The sequence below is a fragment of the Camelina sativa genome, chromosome 11 (assembly GCF_000633955.1).
Source record: "Camelina sativa cultivar DH55 chromosome 11, Cs, whole genome shotgun sequence".
Lineage (NCBI taxonomy): Eukaryota > Viridiplantae > Streptophyta > Magnoliopsida > Brassicales > Brassicaceae > Camelina > Camelina sativa.
The window spans coordinates 34,907,199-34,924,995 of NC_025695.1; the positions used below are offsets into that span (position 1 = coordinate 34,907,199).

The 17,797-nt window shown below is 36.0% G+C and overlaps 6 protein-coding genes and 1 pseudogene across 6 annotated transcripts; 5 read left to right on the top strand and 2 right to left on the bottom strand.

Annotated features, from left to right (window-relative positions):
• LOC104725171 (60S ribosomal protein L14-2) lies at window positions 121-1,220 on the bottom strand. Its single transcript, XM_010443786.2, has 5 exons — window positions 1,111-1,220; window positions 907-1,008; window positions 626-755; window positions 437-549; window positions 121-355 (listed from the first exon to the last, which is right to left on the bottom strand). Exons 1-5 carry the CDS (start codon window positions 1,111-1,113, stop codon window positions 299-301), a joined length of 405 nt encoding a protein of 134 aa, XP_010442088.1. The 5' UTR covers window positions 1,114-1,220; the 3' UTR covers window positions 121-298.
• Window positions 3,676-6,397, top strand: LOC104725172 (26S protease regulatory subunit 10B homolog A-like). Its single transcript, XM_010443787.2, has 10 exons — window positions 3,676-3,914; window positions 4,183-4,302; window positions 4,430-4,566; window positions 4,654-4,815; window positions 4,922-5,008; window positions 5,093-5,179; window positions 5,278-5,415; window positions 5,636-5,827; window positions 5,923-6,021; window positions 6,110-6,397. The coding sequence occupies exons 1-10, from the start codon at window positions 3,812-3,814 to the stop codon at window positions 6,182-6,184; spliced, it is 1,200 nt and encodes a 399-aa protein (XP_010442089.1). The 5' UTR covers window positions 3,676-3,811; the 3' UTR covers window positions 6,185-6,397.
• LOC109127400 (uncharacterized mitochondrial protein AtMg00810-like) lies at window positions 6,841-8,033 on the top strand. The gene is made up of 3 exons (XM_019232035.1): window positions 6,841-6,904; window positions 6,956-7,429; window positions 7,495-8,033. The coding sequence occupies exons 1-3, from the start codon at window positions 6,841-6,843 to the stop codon at window positions 8,031-8,033; spliced, it is 1,077 nt and encodes a 358-aa protein (XP_019087580.1).
• Window positions 9,102-9,872, top strand: LOC109127600. Its single transcript, XM_019232557.1, has one exon. The coding sequence runs from the start codon at window positions 9,193-9,195 to the stop codon at window positions 9,853-9,855; it is 663 nt and encodes a 220-aa protein (XP_019088102.1). The 5' UTR covers window positions 9,102-9,192; the 3' UTR covers window positions 9,856-9,872.
• LOC104725173 (probable ubiquitin-conjugating enzyme E2 18) lies at window positions 10,200-12,244 on the top strand. The gene is made up of 6 exons (XM_010443788.2): window positions 10,200-10,332; window positions 10,422-10,525; window positions 10,634-10,736; window positions 10,963-11,026; window positions 11,640-11,728; window positions 11,890-12,244. The coding sequence occupies exons 1-6, from the start codon at window positions 10,303-10,305 to the stop codon at window positions 11,983-11,985; spliced, it is 486 nt and encodes a 161-aa protein (XP_010442090.1). The 5' UTR covers window positions 10,200-10,302; the 3' UTR covers window positions 11,986-12,244.
• LOC104725175 (thioredoxin H3-like) lies at window positions 12,811-14,101 on the bottom strand. The gene is made up of 3 exons (XM_010443789.1): window positions 13,914-14,101; window positions 13,290-13,412; window positions 12,811-13,189 (listed from the first exon to the last, which is right to left on the bottom strand). The coding sequence occupies exons 1-3, from the start codon at window positions 13,998-14,000 to the stop codon at window positions 13,046-13,048; spliced, it is 354 nt and encodes a 117-aa protein (XP_010442091.1). The 5' UTR covers window positions 14,001-14,101; the 3' UTR covers window positions 12,811-13,045.
• On the top strand, window positions 14,739-16,381 carry LOC104725176 (annotated as a pseudogene).

Consider the following 17,797-nt stretch of genomic DNA (forward strand, 5'->3'; position numbering starts at 1 on the left):
GTTAGAGCAGATACTGAAGTGAATTTGAATAAAATTTGAAGAAAAACTAACCAAAATAAGAGTATTGCAAAGCTCTGGCATCACAACAACAGAGTGAATAAAATAAAACTAACCAAAATAAGAGGCAATAAGAAAAACTGGTCACTTAAAAGATAACATAACAAGAACTAAATCTTTCAAAACAAGGTTTCAAAACATGGGATACTTGAGCACATAATACTGTTTGAAACATGCAAAAAAACACTAATTACCGAATCCAAAATCAAAAAACAGATTTGCAGATAATATTATCTTTTGATTAAGCAGTGATCTCCTTCTTAAGTTTAGCAAGCTCTTGCCTGACAACACCAGCTTTCTGCAAAATACAAACAAACAAGCCATTAACATTTCAAATTTTAACATAAGCACCCATGATCACCACAGAACTTTCACTGACCTTGATTTTGGCCAACATAATCTTGAACCTATCGAAATCATTGAGGTTAGCCCTACGTTTCTGCACGATAAGCTTCCTACCCCATGAGCTATTCTCCCATTTGTTCTTCACATCTGCAAAAGACTCTTTTAGGGTTAACAACCCTGGAACAATCAATAAAACTAAAATCCAACATTTCATAACACTTACCAGCCTTCTCCATTGCCTCAATCAAAGCCTTCTTCTTAGGCACTCGGTTAATGTCAATCACGATATCGGTAAGAGACAACCTCTTGAAGTTCATCTGGATCCTCTCCATATCAGGGGCATCCACTAAAGCCTAAATTAACAAAAACCATAATCACAACTCCATACAACAAGAATTCACATTTGAACACCACTCATAGCACCTAGGTAAACCAAGTTCTGCACCTAAATCTACCAAAAGAGAAATTGCGGAATCTGAGATTGGAATAGATGGGGGAACATACTCTGTTCTGGTCAACGACGTCGACGATGACGACGAGCTTTCCATGATCTTCACCGTAGTTCACAAGTGCGACGCGCCCTATCTCAACGTACCTCTTGAAAACCTGAAACAATCACACCACCATTCAAAACATTACATTCTCATAACTTGATTGAGCAAATCTAAAGCCTCTTCTCGCCCCAAAAAAATAGCTGAAGAAGCTCACCATTTTCGCCGCCGGTAGGTTTGGAAGGTCGAAGCTCCGATTGTAAAAGTAGACGAGCGACAGCTGAAAGGAGAAGCGTCTAGGGTTTTAGTATATATATACCATCTCCTTTTCGAGATTGAGCCCTAGTTTCATCAAAACATCCAAAAGGCCCAACGTTATAAGAGCAATACACTTTCAAGGCCCAAATATCACCTACCAAAATAGGCCCAAATATAAAACCTAGGTTCAATCAAATACGGTGTCATTTATACATGGTGTTCGTATTCTTATTTTTTTTTGTATGATGAATGATGGTTGTTAGAGATGGGTCCCCCTCCTAACCATAAGTCCGGCCCATGTAGATTATTCTAAGGCCCAAATAAGCACTTAAAAGAGTAAAAGGGTATTTCGGTTCTTTTAAGTGACGAACCGAGACGATTTCCTATAAATATAGGCGTACTAAACTTAACTGAGAGATCTACGAAAAAGAGGAGCTAAACGTTACGTAAATCACCAGTAATCAACTAAGCATCTCGTCCAAAACGCGAGACGACGAGCCTCAAGCATGTCCTCTTGAATTTCCTTTCATCCGTTTTATTTATAACCGTTGTAGTCTGAATTATTGTGCTCTGGCACCGAGTTATTAAAGAGAGATTCGACATCCTTTTACCGAGCTATAAATATCTAATTGTGACCGATCCATACATCAACAATGGTGTTCGTTTTCTTGACTATATTAGTATATCAGAAAAGATGATTTTTTAATTTTTTTGCATAGATTAAAAAAACAATTAATACTTAGTCATAAATGTATTTTTGTATATAATCACATATTTCTCATGACTATTAACCAATAGTAGTTTATTAAAATTTTCAATTTTCAATTAATAAATCTTGAAATCTACAATTTTATAGCATTAATTAATAAAAAAATACAGAAAATCAATCTTTATAATATAAGATAAATTTCTAAAACATCTTCTATTCTAACACGGAGGGAGTATGTAGTGTTAAACGGAAATATATTATTGAGGTATTCTAGCTCATAGGCTTTTTTATGACCGTGTTTCTGAGACTCTTGCAAAAAAAATCTAGGTTTAACCGAATAATGGTATCGTTTTTATATGTTCTTTTTATTTTTGTTGTTTGGTTTGACCAACCACACATTATTCAACATTTGTATATATTTTGACAAACAAATAAATTTAGTCTTCTAACAAAAACAGAAAAAATATTTAGTCAAAATTATTTATGTTAATTTTGTTTGTATTATTTATGTTTTACATGATTCATATATTTTTGAATTTTATTTGATAACTTTAAAAATAACTAGATTTGTATATGATTTGTTAGATCAGATCTGTGAAGATTTATCTTGGGAATGAATATCTTATGATTTGTGTTCTCCTTGTTCATTATAAATTTCTATAAGTAAATGATAACACATGTAGATAAATCAATTATACGAAATGACAGATCATCAATTTATAAATTGAGTCCAAGAAAAAAATACAAACATATGACCATCGCAAGGTACTAATGTTGAACTTGAAATGTAGTTCTTTACTAATATTGAGTTTACTGATGCAGATACATGTATAAGTTATTGGTAGAAGTATCATTATCTCACTAAGAAATTTTCATAGTTTTTGTTGAATGAGTTTTGAGCATAAAAGGTCGAATACTAGATGAAATTCGATAAAGAATTAATTCATAGACAACATCTATGGTAATATAAAAAGTTAAAAACGTATGATTTCAAGGTAGTAACGTTGAACTTGAAAAATATTTATTTACTAGATTAGTGATGCATATACATGTAAACTCGCACGCAGGAGAGACCGACTCAGACTCAGAAATCGACTGGTTCCAAGTAGACTCGAGCAATTGTTGCTTGGATAAATACTATTCTTTTTGTCACTTTGTTGTTTAGTTAAATAAAAATCATGATTATTTTTTAACTAAACAAATGTTTTTAAATTTTTAGTTTCGAATTTTCAATAAATAATTAGCTAAAAAAGCTTTTCAATTTTCTTCATAGTATATAATATATTTTTTATGTTCCAAGTTTTCATTTTAGGATTAGGATCACATTGTTTCTTCTTCTTCGATCTAATAATATATTGAAACTAACTGTTTAAAGAGGAAAAGATATAAACCCCAAAATAAAAAATAAAAATCACACATGATTACCGTGACGTGGCTTTCTACACAGACTGTTCTAACTTGGTGAAGATAGTGTCTTCTCCTCACGATTGGCCGACTTTCACTCCCTACCTCAACGACATCAAGATAGATCAAGCGGAGTTTTCTTCCTTTTCCTATCTCTCATTCTCCGTAATACGAATGTAAGTGTGAATTCTTTGGCACGCCAAGCGCGTCTGTCTCTGCAGCATGTTTTGTTTGTAAACAATTTACTCCTTAATTGGCTTTTTGAGCTGATTCTTTTGTTGTGAGGAAAAAAAAATAATAATAAAATAATAAATAATAAAAAACTCAGGTGTTGAGAAAAAAAAAAAAAAAAAACTCAGATAAAAACGACAGCGTTTTCGATTCGGTATTTTAGTCCAATTTCTAGGGAGACTAAACCCATTGCTCAAGAAAAGTTGGAAAATTTTGTTCGGAGGAAGAGATTTGTTTGCTTCTTGGCTTTTCAGAAAAAAAAATCTGAGATCTCTCCGTAGAAGAAGCAGAAGTAGAAGAAGGATTCAGAGAGACCATGGCCGACGTTGACGAATCTGCTAGACGCCGTACCGCGGCTGTCTCCGATTACCGGAAAAAGCTCCTCCAGCATAAGGAACTCGAATCCCGTGTTCGAACAGGTTCGATTTCCACTTTGAGAATTTACCCAGATTGCTCTGTTTTCGTATCTTTACTTGGCTTTGAAGTACTTGAATCTAGGGTTTTCTCTCAATTGCTTAAAGTATTCCTCTTTCTGGTTCCGATTGGTGGAGAAGATCTGAAGTTTTGATTTTTTTTTCTTTTCACTATCTGCTCTATTGAGTTTCCTATTATGAGCATATGAATCGAGTTTGTTATAAGTGAATGGGTTGAGATTAGAAGACTAAGTTTTGTTGTGTGTTCGTGTAGCTAGGGAGAATTTAAGAGGAGCTAAAAAGGAATTCAACAAAACTGAGGATGATCTCAAGTCTCTTCAAAGTGTTGGCCAGATTATTGGAGAAGTGCTTCGACCTCTGGATAATGAAAGATGTAATTTTCTTCTTAATCCCCCTTTATGCTTCTGTGAGATTGTTGCTCATTTGGTCTTCTACTTGTACTACAGTAAACTTTTCTGGTGTCTGAAGCTTAAAATCTTGCTTGTTTTGTTGTATTTTAGTGATTGTCAAAGCGAGCAGTGGTCCTCGTTATGTGGTGGGTTGCCGAAGCAAAGTTGATAAGGAAAAGCTAACCTCGGGAACTCGAGTTGTTCTGGATATGACAACACTAACAATAATGCGAGCCCTTCCCCGAGAAGTAAGTTTGTTTTGGACATGTGTTTGGTTCTGTTATAGTTAGACCCTTGTAAGTGTATTCCTCATTTGCTTTTTATTTTGATGGTAGGTTGATCCTGTTGTGTATAACATGCTTCACGAAGACCCAGGCAACATTAGCTACTCTGCCGTAGGCGGGTTAGGTGATCAGATCAGAGAACTCAGGGAATCTATTGAACTACCTCTCATGAATCCTGAACTTTTCCTCAGAGTAGGAATCAAACCTCCAAAGGTAATTATAGCGTATACCACTGATCCTTGCTTTTTTTGCTCAAGATTTTCCCGGCTGTGCTTATCTAATTGATGTGGGTTTATAATTTTTCTACCTATCAATGCAGGGTGTCCTTCTTTATGGACCTCCGGGTACTGGAAAAACTCTACTAGCTAGGGCCATAGCGAGCAATATTGATGCCAACTTCTTGAAGGTTTAATTCTCAGCTACTTTGTTTTCGAAATTTTGACGTTATGGCATATTCTGAGGTTTGATCGAATCTGTTTCCTCTTGTTAGGTTGTATCTAGTGCAATCATAGACAAATACATTGGAGAAAGTGCTAGGCTGATTCGGGAGATGTTCAACTATGCCCGTGAACACCAGGTAAATCTTGCTTGTAATGGTTGTATAAATTCTTCTTCAGATACATAATCTTTGTATCACATTCTTGACTTTATTATAAAATTTTTTCTGTCGGCTAGCCTTGTATCATTTTCATGGATGAAATCGATGCTATTGGTGGGCGTCGTTTTAGTGAGGGAACTAGTGCTGATCGTGAAATTCAGAGAACACTAATGGAGTTACTCAATCAGCTTGATGGGTTTGACAACCTCGGAAAGGTATTGCTCTCTGTTTGACAACTTATATCTAGTTCAAAGCTGGTGTCCATGTGCATAAGATTGCATTGTGATGTTATAGTGGTTGTCTTGAAATTGTTGGATATCTTGATCGAATTGTGTCTCATTCTAGCTTCTGTCTCACACAATTGCTTATACACTAAAAGCCACCATCATTGCTATTCTGTTTCTGTGAATGAATGTGTTTTTGAATATGTATTAGGTGAAAATGATAATGGCCACAAACAGGCCAGATGTGCTTGATCCTGCGCTTCTCCGTCCGGGTAGGTTAGACAGAAAGATTGAGATTCCTTTGCCAAATGAGCAATCAAGAATGGATATTCTCAAGATCCATGCAGCTGGAATCGCCAAACATGGTGAAATTGATTACGAGGCTATTGTCAAACTTGCTGAGGTTAGTTTTTTTCTTCTTCTTACAATGCTTGATGGGTTTGTGAGTGTTGCTTCCCTTGAGTGAGTTTCTCACTAAACGCTTAATTGGTCCAATAGGGTTTCAATGGTGCTGATCTCCGTAACATATGCACGGAAGCCGGAATGTTTGCCATCCGAGCAGAGAGGGACTATGTGATCCATGAAGATTTCATGAAGGTATGTGTATAAATATATAATGTATTGAGTATTGGTTGAATCATGTTGTAATCTTGGTTTGATATGGAAAACGAATCAATTTTTATAGGCTGTAAGGAAGCTCAGTGAGGCCAAGAAACTCGAGTCGAGCTCGCACTATAACGCTGATTTTGGAAAAGAATGAGAGTACACACTCTTTCTTGTGCTTTGGAGATGAAGAAAGGACATTGCAATGGCAGTTTCGTATTATTATTATTGGCAATGTGAAACTTGTTTGTTTTACTTCTTGAGGAGCAAAGCTTGTTGTGGAGTGTGTGTTCTTAGTTACTGGTTTTAGTAATTTAGTGCTTCGAACAAGCATTTGCCTCTTTTTCTCGTTGGTACTGTGGCCTAATTATGCTTGCGTCTTGGACTTGGTGACTAAACATCAATTTAGTCTTAAACCAAACGAGTTACAAACATCAACTGAACCAATTCTTGCAGTTAAAGATGTAATGTAAGAGACTAAAATCTACTAAATATCAAACCATGTACAGTACATCGACCGATCTAATACACAAAATATCAGAGCATCTCAAAGTGTATGTTAAGAAATTATAGTGTACTGTTTGTCCATTTTTCATATATCTTATGAAAATAGTTTAGGTTTTTCTTGTGAAAAGCCTGAAAGTTCTACAACAAGATGCTTTTGAATGATTTTTTATATGAGATAGAAAAGGTGCTTATAAAAATGATTCTTTTTTTACCAATAAAAATTACTCTCTATGTATTTCAAAATATATGATGTTTTAACCAAAAACTTTCTAACAAGCTATACTATCTTTGATATGGACTAAAGTTATGGATGTGGAAATGGGTGCTATAGAGCTTACAAGGACATTTTATGTTGTTTCATTGCCACCGGGTTAAAACGTTGTTGGCTGCAAATGGGTTTATACGATTAAGTATAATTCAGATGGCTCGATAGAGAGGTATAAAGCACATCTTGTTACGAAAGTCTATACACAACAGGAAGGTGTACACTATGTTGATACATTCTCACATGTTGGTAAACTTGCTAGTGTTAAGCTTGTCTTAGGGTTAGCTGCCAAGAAGGGTTGGAGCTTAACTCAGATGGATGTTAATAATGCATTTCTGCATAGTGACTTAGAAGAAGAGATCTACATGATTTTGCCTCAAGGTTATACACCGACTTCCGGAGTTTTACCACCAAATCCGGCCTGTAAGCTTCACAAATCGATTTATGGTTTGAACCAGGCATCACGACAATGGTATAAATGTTTATCTCAAGTGCTTCTTGATGAGGATTTCGAACAATCTCCTGCTGATAACACATTGTTTGTAAAAGAAACAAGCACCTCTTATACAACAATATTGGTTTATGTTGATGACATACTGATTGTTAGCAACAATGATGAAGCAGTTGCGAGTATCAAGTCGGCTCTTGCCAAGAATTCAAGACTAAGGATCTTGGTCCTGCTTGTTTCTTTTTAGGCGTGGAGGTTGCTAGACATTCAGAAGACATCTTTGTTTGTCAAAGGAAGTATTGCTTGGATCTACTGGCTGACTTTGGTTTACTTGGTTGCAAACCAAAATCTACTCCTATGGATTACAAGAAGAGTTTGACTAAAGATTCAGGTACGTTACTCTCCGATGGCAAACCTTACAGGAAAATTATTGGCCGTTTGTTGTATTTGTGTATTATGCGACCAAATATCACCTTTGTTGTGAATCATTTGAGCCAATACTTGTCATGCCCAACCGACTTGCACTATAAAGCAGCTCTACGTATACTGAAGTACCTGAAGGACAACCATGTTCAAGGATTGTTTTACTCTGCTCATACTGATATTTGTTTTAATGGCTTCTCTAATGCTGACTGGAGAACGTGCTTGGAGAGTAGACGATCTATTAATGGTATGTGCATCTTTCTTGGTACTTCAGTGATCATATGGAAGTCAAAGAAACAAGATGTGGTGAGCAGTAGTAGCACGGAAGCATGGTCGTCACCACAAGGGAGCTGCTTTGGCTGAATCAAATGTTGAAAGATCTTCACATAACGGTGGACACATCTACTAAACTCTACTGTGTCAATAAATTGGCAATGCATATTGCTAATAACATGGTCTTTCATGAGAGGACGAAACACATTGAGATTGATTGCCATACAACTCATGATTAGGTTAAGAAGGGCTTTCTCAAAGTTTTACATGTCTCCACAGAGAACCAGCTGGCTGGCATTCTTACTAAACTGCTTCAGCCAGCACCATTTTACTCCATACTCAACAAATTATCAGTTTCAAGCCTCTTCCTACCTAGGGAAGCTTTAGCTTGAGGGGGGTATATTAACATAAAATATATGTTATATAGTTGATGTAGGATTAAGCTTCCTTTTACTTAATTCTACACTTGTATATAAGCTGTTGTAAACACTCAATCACTTTTACAATCTTAAAGTATTAATATGGTATCTAAAAGCACACATATTAAAAAGCATATAGTTTTAAAAAGTTCAACCAATCATAAATAATATCGCATAATATAAATACTATAAAATATTAAATTAATCTAAAATGGTATAGAAACTTGAAAACATCTTGAAACAAAATAACTTCTCTAAAACATCATATATTATATATTATGATATGGAGGGAGTATTTATGTAAACTTTTTGCTCATAAAATACGATTTAAGTAATGTACGTAACACAGACTTAGCATTTCCACCTTTTTAATGTTAGGGGGTTATTGGTTATATGATTTTAATAGATTTAGAAATCCAAACAAAAATAAATCTCCAATAATTTTTGGTGAAGTTAATAACTTGACATGATTAGGATTTAATTAGCTAGGAAAACTTTTTCAAACGAAAATTAACATGCCGAAATCATCTACGTCGTAAATCACCAAACAGCTGGGATTCGTTGTATCCTACGCTTAAAATGATTAGAGATATCATCCAATACACTATAGAGTTTACTTGCAAATGATCTCAAACACAAAATATACAACTAAAAAACGTTTTCTTTGATTCCCTATGCAATGAAAAAGTGAAGATCATTATGATTAGCACGGAAATTTCCGAGTTTAACTTTTGACTTTTCTCTCCTTGCTCATTTATTAATCATCTCTTCATGTCACTATATATACAACCACGTACAAAGTTCTCCTCAAATCATCGTATATTAAAAAAATGGCGATGCTAACACCAGTCATAAAACTCGTGGTTTTCAGGCAAAGTCTTCGACCACATTCGGCTATTGCATTCCTCGTTGAGTTTCTTTGCTTTGTCTTAGAGTTACTCGACAAGGAGAAAGATCTAGCCAAAATATTCGGAATCGTATGCGCTTGCGACACGTTAATCTTCACTTTGCTCGACCTAATCCAAAACCTGATCGAAGAAGAAGTGAAAATAGGAAGATACGGCCGAGTGTTTTGGCTTTACACAAAAGACGGGAGCCTCTATTGGCACACACTAAACGCATACCTACTCACGTTATGCATTGTCCACGTAACAGGTTCCGCGGTCTCGTACTTTTCTCGTCGACATTATCTAGTCTTGCTCCCGCTTTTCTCCGCGGGTCTCGAACTCGTCCCACAAGAAGCCTATCGTGTTCTTGGACCAGATCAAGATGCACAAGATCCTCCTATTATGCCTTTTCATAGCACATCAGATGGAAAAAATCAGATTCTTCACGACGATGTTGGGCTAAATCAAGAGTCACGAGGTTGCATTGCACCTCATCAAGTTCCATTAGTAGAGCAAGGAATGGTTGTTCATGCTGAGCCTCTGGATGATGGTATTGAGCTGAAGGAAGAAGGGGTTGTTCAAGTTGGGCCTAATGAAGGCCCATAAACTATCAAATGCCTGAATAAAAAAAGCTGTAACGATATATAGATGTAGACGTATGTTTTTAATGTAATGTACTTTGTGCCTTTAAAAACTTATGTACTTACGACCGTACGACTTTCGTAAGCCATACAATGTAAGAAGACGAATCTTTGTTACAAAACTATAGGAAAAATAAAATAAAAATCGACTCTTCAATGTGCGTGGAGTCAGTGAAAGATTTACGACACGTGTGAAGCATAAGAGCCGTTGGATGAAAATGGTTAATTTTGTAATTTTGACTCCTTCACGTGTGCCCTTTCCTTGCCCCGAAAATTATTTTTATTTTCCACTTTATGATTTTGTTTTTTTTAATATTCGAAAAAAAAAAGAGAGTAAAGGGGAAAGATCCAGAGAAAAGCCCAAGCAGACCTCTCTGTCGTCTTCGTCTCTCTCTCTCTCTCTGTCTCCGCCATGACAAGCTCTTCATCTCCTTCACGCAAGGTTCTTCTTTAGATTCTCACTCTTTATGTATTTGATTATCCCGATTTAGGGGTTTCTGATTTATTTTTTTTTTGTTGGTTTTTTCGTAGGCCTTAAGCAAGATCGCTTGTAATAGGTTACAGAAAGAGTTATCTGAGTGGCAAGTAAATCCACCGACTGGGTTTAAGCATAGAGTTACTGATAATCTTCAAAAGTAATTTTGATTTTTTTTTCAAATCTTTCATTTTCTGATTTATTTATTTATCTTTTTTTTTTTGAGATTTTCTGATTCGTTGTGTGTTTGTGTGATGTTAAAAAAAAGGTGGATAATAGAGGTAACAGGAGCACCTGGTACGCTTTACGCTAATGAGACTTATAATCTTCAGGTTGAGTTTCCTCAACATTACCCTATGGAAGCTCCTCAGGCAAGTTTACATTGCATTTTTTGTGTTGTTACTGGTCTGGACTTTGTTGATTTTGGTTTAAGGGTTTTCTACAAATTTGTTTAATTGTGGGCTTGATTGACTAAAACCAAGAGTGTTTTTGCATGTTTTTGTTTTTTTCAAATCAGATATATAGTTTGAGATAGTGATATTTACTGGTTTATTTTGTGTTATGTTCATATTTTGATGTGTTTGGGTGTTTGAGCAGGTGATCTTTGTTCCACCAGCACCGCTACATCCTCATATTTACAGCAATGGACATATTTGTTTAGGTAATGTTACTCAATTGTTTCTTTACTCTCTGCATGTGCTCTTGTTTTTTTTTGGTCTCTTCTGAAATGCTAACTCAAGTTGTGTGTGTGTGTGTCTCTTCTGCTGTGTGTGATTTTCCCAGAGGAGAAGTTTTTGTCTTGATTAGTCTTATTGTATGATGAACATGTCAGTCAAAAAATAGTTTGCATACATAAAACGAATGATGCATACATGTTTTGGTTGCTCATGGATTGTAATGTGGCTTAAAGAGATGCAGTATCATCAAATAATCTATCAACATTGTATCTCAGTCTGTCTGATGCTCAAATTAGTGTTGCAAAACATGAAGTGAGGGTGTGATTATATTATAAAACACCGTATACTGGATTACTTAGCAAAATCAGAATCTTTGCCTTTGAATTACTTGTGACATTGAACTTTTCTTTTGGTCGGTTAAGTTGTGCAGTCTTTTTTTCGTCTTTGAATGAGCAGAAACAGTATCCCTTGCACATTATATATGTTTTCATTTTTATGTTTGCTGTTTTCCCAAACCAAAAAGAACTTGAGAGTAGAACATAAACAATGTTATAACATGCTGTAAATATAACATTTCTCTCTATATCCTTTTTGCAGATATTCTGTATGACTCCTGGTCGCCGGCAATGACAGTGAGTTCAGTCTGCATCAGCATTCTCTCTATGCTATCGAGTTCACCCGAAAAGGTTTACACATTTGGAACTCTCACAACTATGTATTTACAGCATGTTATACATAGTAAATATTTTGACCCATTGAAACATTTGGAACTCTCACAAACTAAATATTTTGACCCATTGAAACAACTCTTATCTATGTTGTCTAATTGTCTATATCTATTTCTCAGCAACGCCCGGCTGATAACGATCGATACGTGAAGAATTGCAAGAACGGGAGATCTCCTAAAGAGACAAGGTGGTGGTTCCATGACGACAAGGTTTGATGATGATGACCTACAAGATGTCTCCTTTTCTTTTACTAAAGAGGTTTATATAATTTCCCAAGACCGATAATACTCTAATTGAAATTCCTCATGGCCTCCACTATCTCTTTTTTTTTGTACGGATTATTATGTATAAATGACATCTGAAATGTTTCAGTGTCTGAATTAACACCTTGTGCTTTTCTCCTCTCTGAAGTAACCGAGATTTTAGGCAAAAAAAATTGTACTTTGGCGATGTATGTTATTCATATTCAAGTTTGAGATGCCAACTTAAGTTGGTGCAGGAGACGGATTTTTAACTCATTTGATGGCCAAATTTTTCACCTTGGAAAAAGTTTCAAGTTTCGAACTCATTTGTTGTATCAATCAAACAAATAAAGAATTCGAAGACTAAGTAGGAAGAAACCATTTCAATAACCCCCTAGAAAGAAGAAAGAATTTTCCATGGTAAGTAAGATGAAACTCGGGAAATGTTATCAAAGCTCCGGGAACTCAACAAAAGCTGGCCAAACATCCGGGTCTGTTGTGACAATAGAATCCGACACAATGGAACATTAGGTTCTTTTTTGGTGAGACTAGACATGGTCCAAACGTTCCCGGGTCCAAAACAAGTTGTATTTTTTTCCGGTTGTACCCCACCCTGGTGTGTAGAGTCACAACTTGTAGGTACACTATTTTGTACAGACCCACCAATAGAAAAAGAAGTTGGATTATGTTGACCTGAGAAGAAAAACCTCTGAACAATTGGGGACCAAACCACGCCTCATCTTTAAGGTGATCCAAGGCTTGCATAAGCATATCAGGATCAAGACTGCTAAATTAATGAGTTGTAGAAAAGTCTGATTAAATGAAAACAATGTCAACCGAGAACTGAACTCTAACATAACAACACAATCTCAAGAGTAAAAGATAACATGAACGAACAATTAGCAAAGCTGCTAGTTATCAAGTTTGCAACACTTATTCACCACACAAAGAGCACAACTAAGGTCAAACACTCTGGTGAACTTATTAAACACCAAACATATTAGCAGAATAGGTAGAGAGAAAAAAAAGCGAATCAAGCAGCAGCAACGGCCGTGTGCTTTTCGAGCTTGGCAAGGATCTCTTCTTTCGCAGCTCCAACCACTGTATCAAGGACCACTCCTTCTTTCATGAAGATAAACGTTGGCATTGCCTGAACGTCAAAATCCTTAGCAACAGTCTGCACAAAACACAAACAAGCAAGTTAAAGACCAGAGGTTACTGATTCTACTAAGCTCGGATATTTGACTATTGTAAGATTGAGGAATTGGGAAACTCACGTTCAATTCGTCAACATCGACCTTGAAGAACACAACGTTAAGGTGCTTCTTGGCCAACTCAGCAAAGATGGGTGCAATGAAACGGCAAGGTGGGCACCATGTTGCAGTGAAGTCAATCACAATCTGCGTCAATCCCACAAAAACCAAGATTTAGAACAAGAACGAAGCTAAAAAAATCATTGGTGAATACAAACAAACACAGGTTGATATAATATAAACAAATGTGTTCTGTTTCACATGCCATTTCCTATTGAAACTGGCACCATTTGCATCTACTCAATCAAGTTATGGTGAGATCCAGAAGACTTCCAATGGAACTAAATCGAACTGAGTTTGCATAGTTGAGAGCTTCACACAACATATCATCATTATATATGGAACTATTTAGGGTTTCTTATTTCTGAGATCTTCAGTTCCTATAGATTCAATCGAACTATTTAGGGTTCATAAATTTCACATTACGGAACTCAAAAAATTCGATTTCCTGATGTCAGATTCAAAGCTAATTCTGAAACCGTCATACCCAAAACCACAAGACTAATCTAGAAGCCCCAAAAATCAGAAACGTAATAGATCAAAACACGAGATCAGATCCGAGAAGAAGTGGATCCGAGAGGAAGGTACCAATTTCTTGGATTCGGAGGCGGTCTTAAGCTTCTCGTTCCATTCCTCGACGTTGTGGCAAGCGATCACTTCTCCTTCTGCGGCCATTTTTTTAGGTTTTGCTTCTTCGGGGTGTGTGTTTGAGATTTCGATTTGGTGAGTGTGTTGAGTTTTTCTTCTTCCGTCTCAGCAGTGTCGGTTCTTATAGAGGAAGGAGGCGGAGAGAATCTTACTACCATTTATGCCTTTTTTATTATTATTATAAAATAGTTTTAAATTGGAATAATAATAATAATATAAAAATGGACCAAAGACCCACGCGGTGGAATTGGATGCGGGGATTGAGAGATCTAACGGTTGAGACTGAAGAATACAGATCGGATGCTACCACTAGGCTCTAGCAACCCGTGAATGTACGCACATTGGAAAAATAGACGAATTTTGTGAGACTTGTCGTGGGTATATTATTAGTTTTTTGCCTTTTTGGTTTGTACAATGAATATGATTGGTAGTTTTCTTATTTTATGATAAATAAAATAAGAAACGAATCTCTATGTTCTACACACACAAAAAAAATTGGGTAATATTTTAACCAAAAAAGTGTGGTCAAATTTAGGCTGTGATTGGAAGCCATTTAAAAAGTTTTATTCATTTTTTTAAATTCGCACATATGTCACTAATCATGTTTAAAACTAATATTTGTGTTTTTTCAAAAAAAAAAAAAACAATTTTGCGGAATTATCCGCTGGATAATAAGATGGACCGCGATTCAAAACAGAACCAGTTTTTATCCAGCGTTTTTTAGAAAAACGCACCCAGTGGATAATAGAATGATTTTTTCTTGTTTTTTTTATTAAATATGCAAAATAAAATCTATATATAGGTACTACATCACAAAATCTTTATCACATCACTGTATAACATCACAAAATGATTCTTCAGAAATTGGCTTAGCAAATTTTTGAGCAGATCTTCCACATTTTCAGGTTAGTATTTTAATTTACTGTATTTGCTAAATAATTTTAATAATATAGTATATTTGTTAAATAATCTAATGTATTCTATATTATATTAACTTAAATAGTTAATAAATATAATTTATATATGATTATTGAAGTGGTTACTCTAAAATTTTGTGTTAAAATTAACAAGTGATGCAACTATTTTCATCATTTGTTATTATTGATGTTAATATGTGTCATTTAAAAAACTGAAATTAAATTTGAGGTTAATGATAATATTTCAAAATAGATTATGACAAATAATATTAACTATTGTGTTTTTTTCTAAATAATTTTAAGATTTATATTATTTATGAATAATGAATGATAAGAAAAGTTTTCTTTTATTTTCATAATTCTAAAATTAATAACAAGTTTATTCTTTTAAATCATTTCCGAGAATTATTAATTTTAGATGCAAAAATTGTTTTCAATAGCTATTAAAAAATTATTTGGTTTTTAGTAATAATTATTAAAAAAATGGTCATTTTAAAAAATGAAAAAAAAATCATAAACATAACCAAATTATTATCATCATCGATTATACAAAAAAAAAGTGATATATATTTAGATTATGACCTGATTTTTTCAAATTTAAGTGTTTTAGAATATCATGAGGAAATTATTTTATGATCGTGGGATCACTCAATTTTTTGGAAGCGGTTCACGAGGAAGTCGAAGACGACAATCCTTTGAAACAACAATACAAGACAGCATCACTGGCTTTAGAGAATTCCAACGACAAATTTTTCAACAACTTTGTCCTGGTGCTTTTGACCAAGATGATTACGATGAATTTAAAAAGGCGGAAGCGATATTTATCGCGCTAGATCTTCCCAAACACACTAGATTTTATTGGGCATGCATTAATGCACTTAAGAAGCTAGTATTTTGGCGTAAGTATTTTATTGATATAGCTGCAAGCACCGACGAGGATAAGATACAACTGTTAGAAGCTATGACTGGGGTTTCACGTAACAACCAAGATGTGCCAAAACAGTTAGGTTCAGGCCATTCATTTGGGAGTCCACATTCAGGAGGTATATCATCTGGCAGTCCATCTTCTGTGGGTAATAATTTGGGAGGGCAAAATTCACCCGGTTTTTGGGTCCCATTTATCCACAGTAGGGAACACCACCAAATGCTCCACAGTGGGGAACACCACCAAATGCTCCACAGTGGGGAACACCACCAAATGCTCCACAGTGGGGAACACCACCAAATGCACAGTGGGGCACGTCACCAAATGTTCCACAGTGGGGAACACCACCAAATGCTCCACAATGGCGGCAAACACAAATTTTCAACAAAGAGGTTCAAGCGGAACGACTCCAACAAATGTTCAATATGGATTTTCAGTTGGAGGTCAAGGAGATGGTGCAACAGTAGAAACTCCACCGATCATTCAACAAACATCATCATCCACCAAAAATAGCATCAAATTATGTTTTTTTTCTAAATCTAACACACAATCTCGTATTTTCTAGATTTTTTTTTTTCTCAACATCAACTATTCGCTATCCAAAATGATACAATCAAATCAAAGGTATTTAATATTCACCTCTATAGACTTGGACCAAATGCAATGGGTTGATCTAGTATCACCCTGAATCACTAGGCAGATCCAACGCTACATAACCGATAAACATTGCATTTTTTAACCACAACGAGATAGATAACACACCACGACTCAGAGTAAAATCATCTCTTAAACCACCGACATTGACCCAATGACACGAAAACAAATACTAACATAGAGAAAACAAATCCTATACTGAAGAACATAATAATTCCAAGCTATCAGAATCTTATAATCGGCGTGTAGAACTTGTCCCAATAGCATCATCACCCAGAGGCGCATCATCATAAAAGCTTGGTTCCTCCGACTTTCATTGTTCCGGTCCTAAACCTAAAACGAACAATACATCCGACTGATCCGACCAAGAGACGCGAAGCAAAACCAGAATGAGCAGAGGCTTCTCCAAACTAATCACACAATAACTAGAATGCTAATCACCTAAAGATAAGAGATTGGAGCACATATTAGCATATCTTCACCTCATGGTGCATATCCGAATTGGCTACATCGCATCTGCCTTGTTGTCTCACTTCTTAGTCGGAATGAAACCAGAAGATTGAGGAAGCTCTCAATCACATTGGCTTTTAGGGTGTTCGCAAATCTCGGCCACTGACACACACATAAACCTCCCCAAACAACCGGTAGACTCTAAGACCCGACTCAACCGTAAACCTCCGGTCAACTTGGATCTCCGGCAGAAAGGATAGAGGTAGCAGGAGGTCGCGAACCAAAAACTCAGATCCGACTCCCTGAAGCTGCAAGGAAGGTCGCCCATAGCAGCTTCGAACCACCACCAGTCTCCCGGAGAGGAAGGCAAGCCGATATCTCATTATCCACCTCACCATCTTTACGCAACAGTTGGACTGCTCTTCAGCACAGCCGGAGAGGAAGAGAACGAGTCACCCTACTACTACAACTGGAAAAACAAAGCAATAGAGGAAGAGCAGAGCCCTCTCACACCGACGGCGGAGAGGCAAGCAGAACAGGCGGCGGCGGCTCTGTAGAACTAGGGTTTTGAGGGAGACTCGGGATAGAGAGAACTGTTCTCTGTCTCATATTTTCTAGATTTAGCACACAACTTCTAATTTAATATTTAAAACACTAAAATTATTAATTAAAATAAATCATAAAATTCATCATCTTTTTTGATGGCTCATCGTTATCTCTACATAAACTGGATCTTATTTTCCAGTCTAAAACTTTTGAGATCTCATGTTTACCCGCGACGAGGTCTAATCAGTAAACGATGAAGCAGTTTCACAAGCAAATGAGCCAAACTTCTCAGGGCGAATCCGATTTGTTGCCGCCTCTTGATCCCATTATCA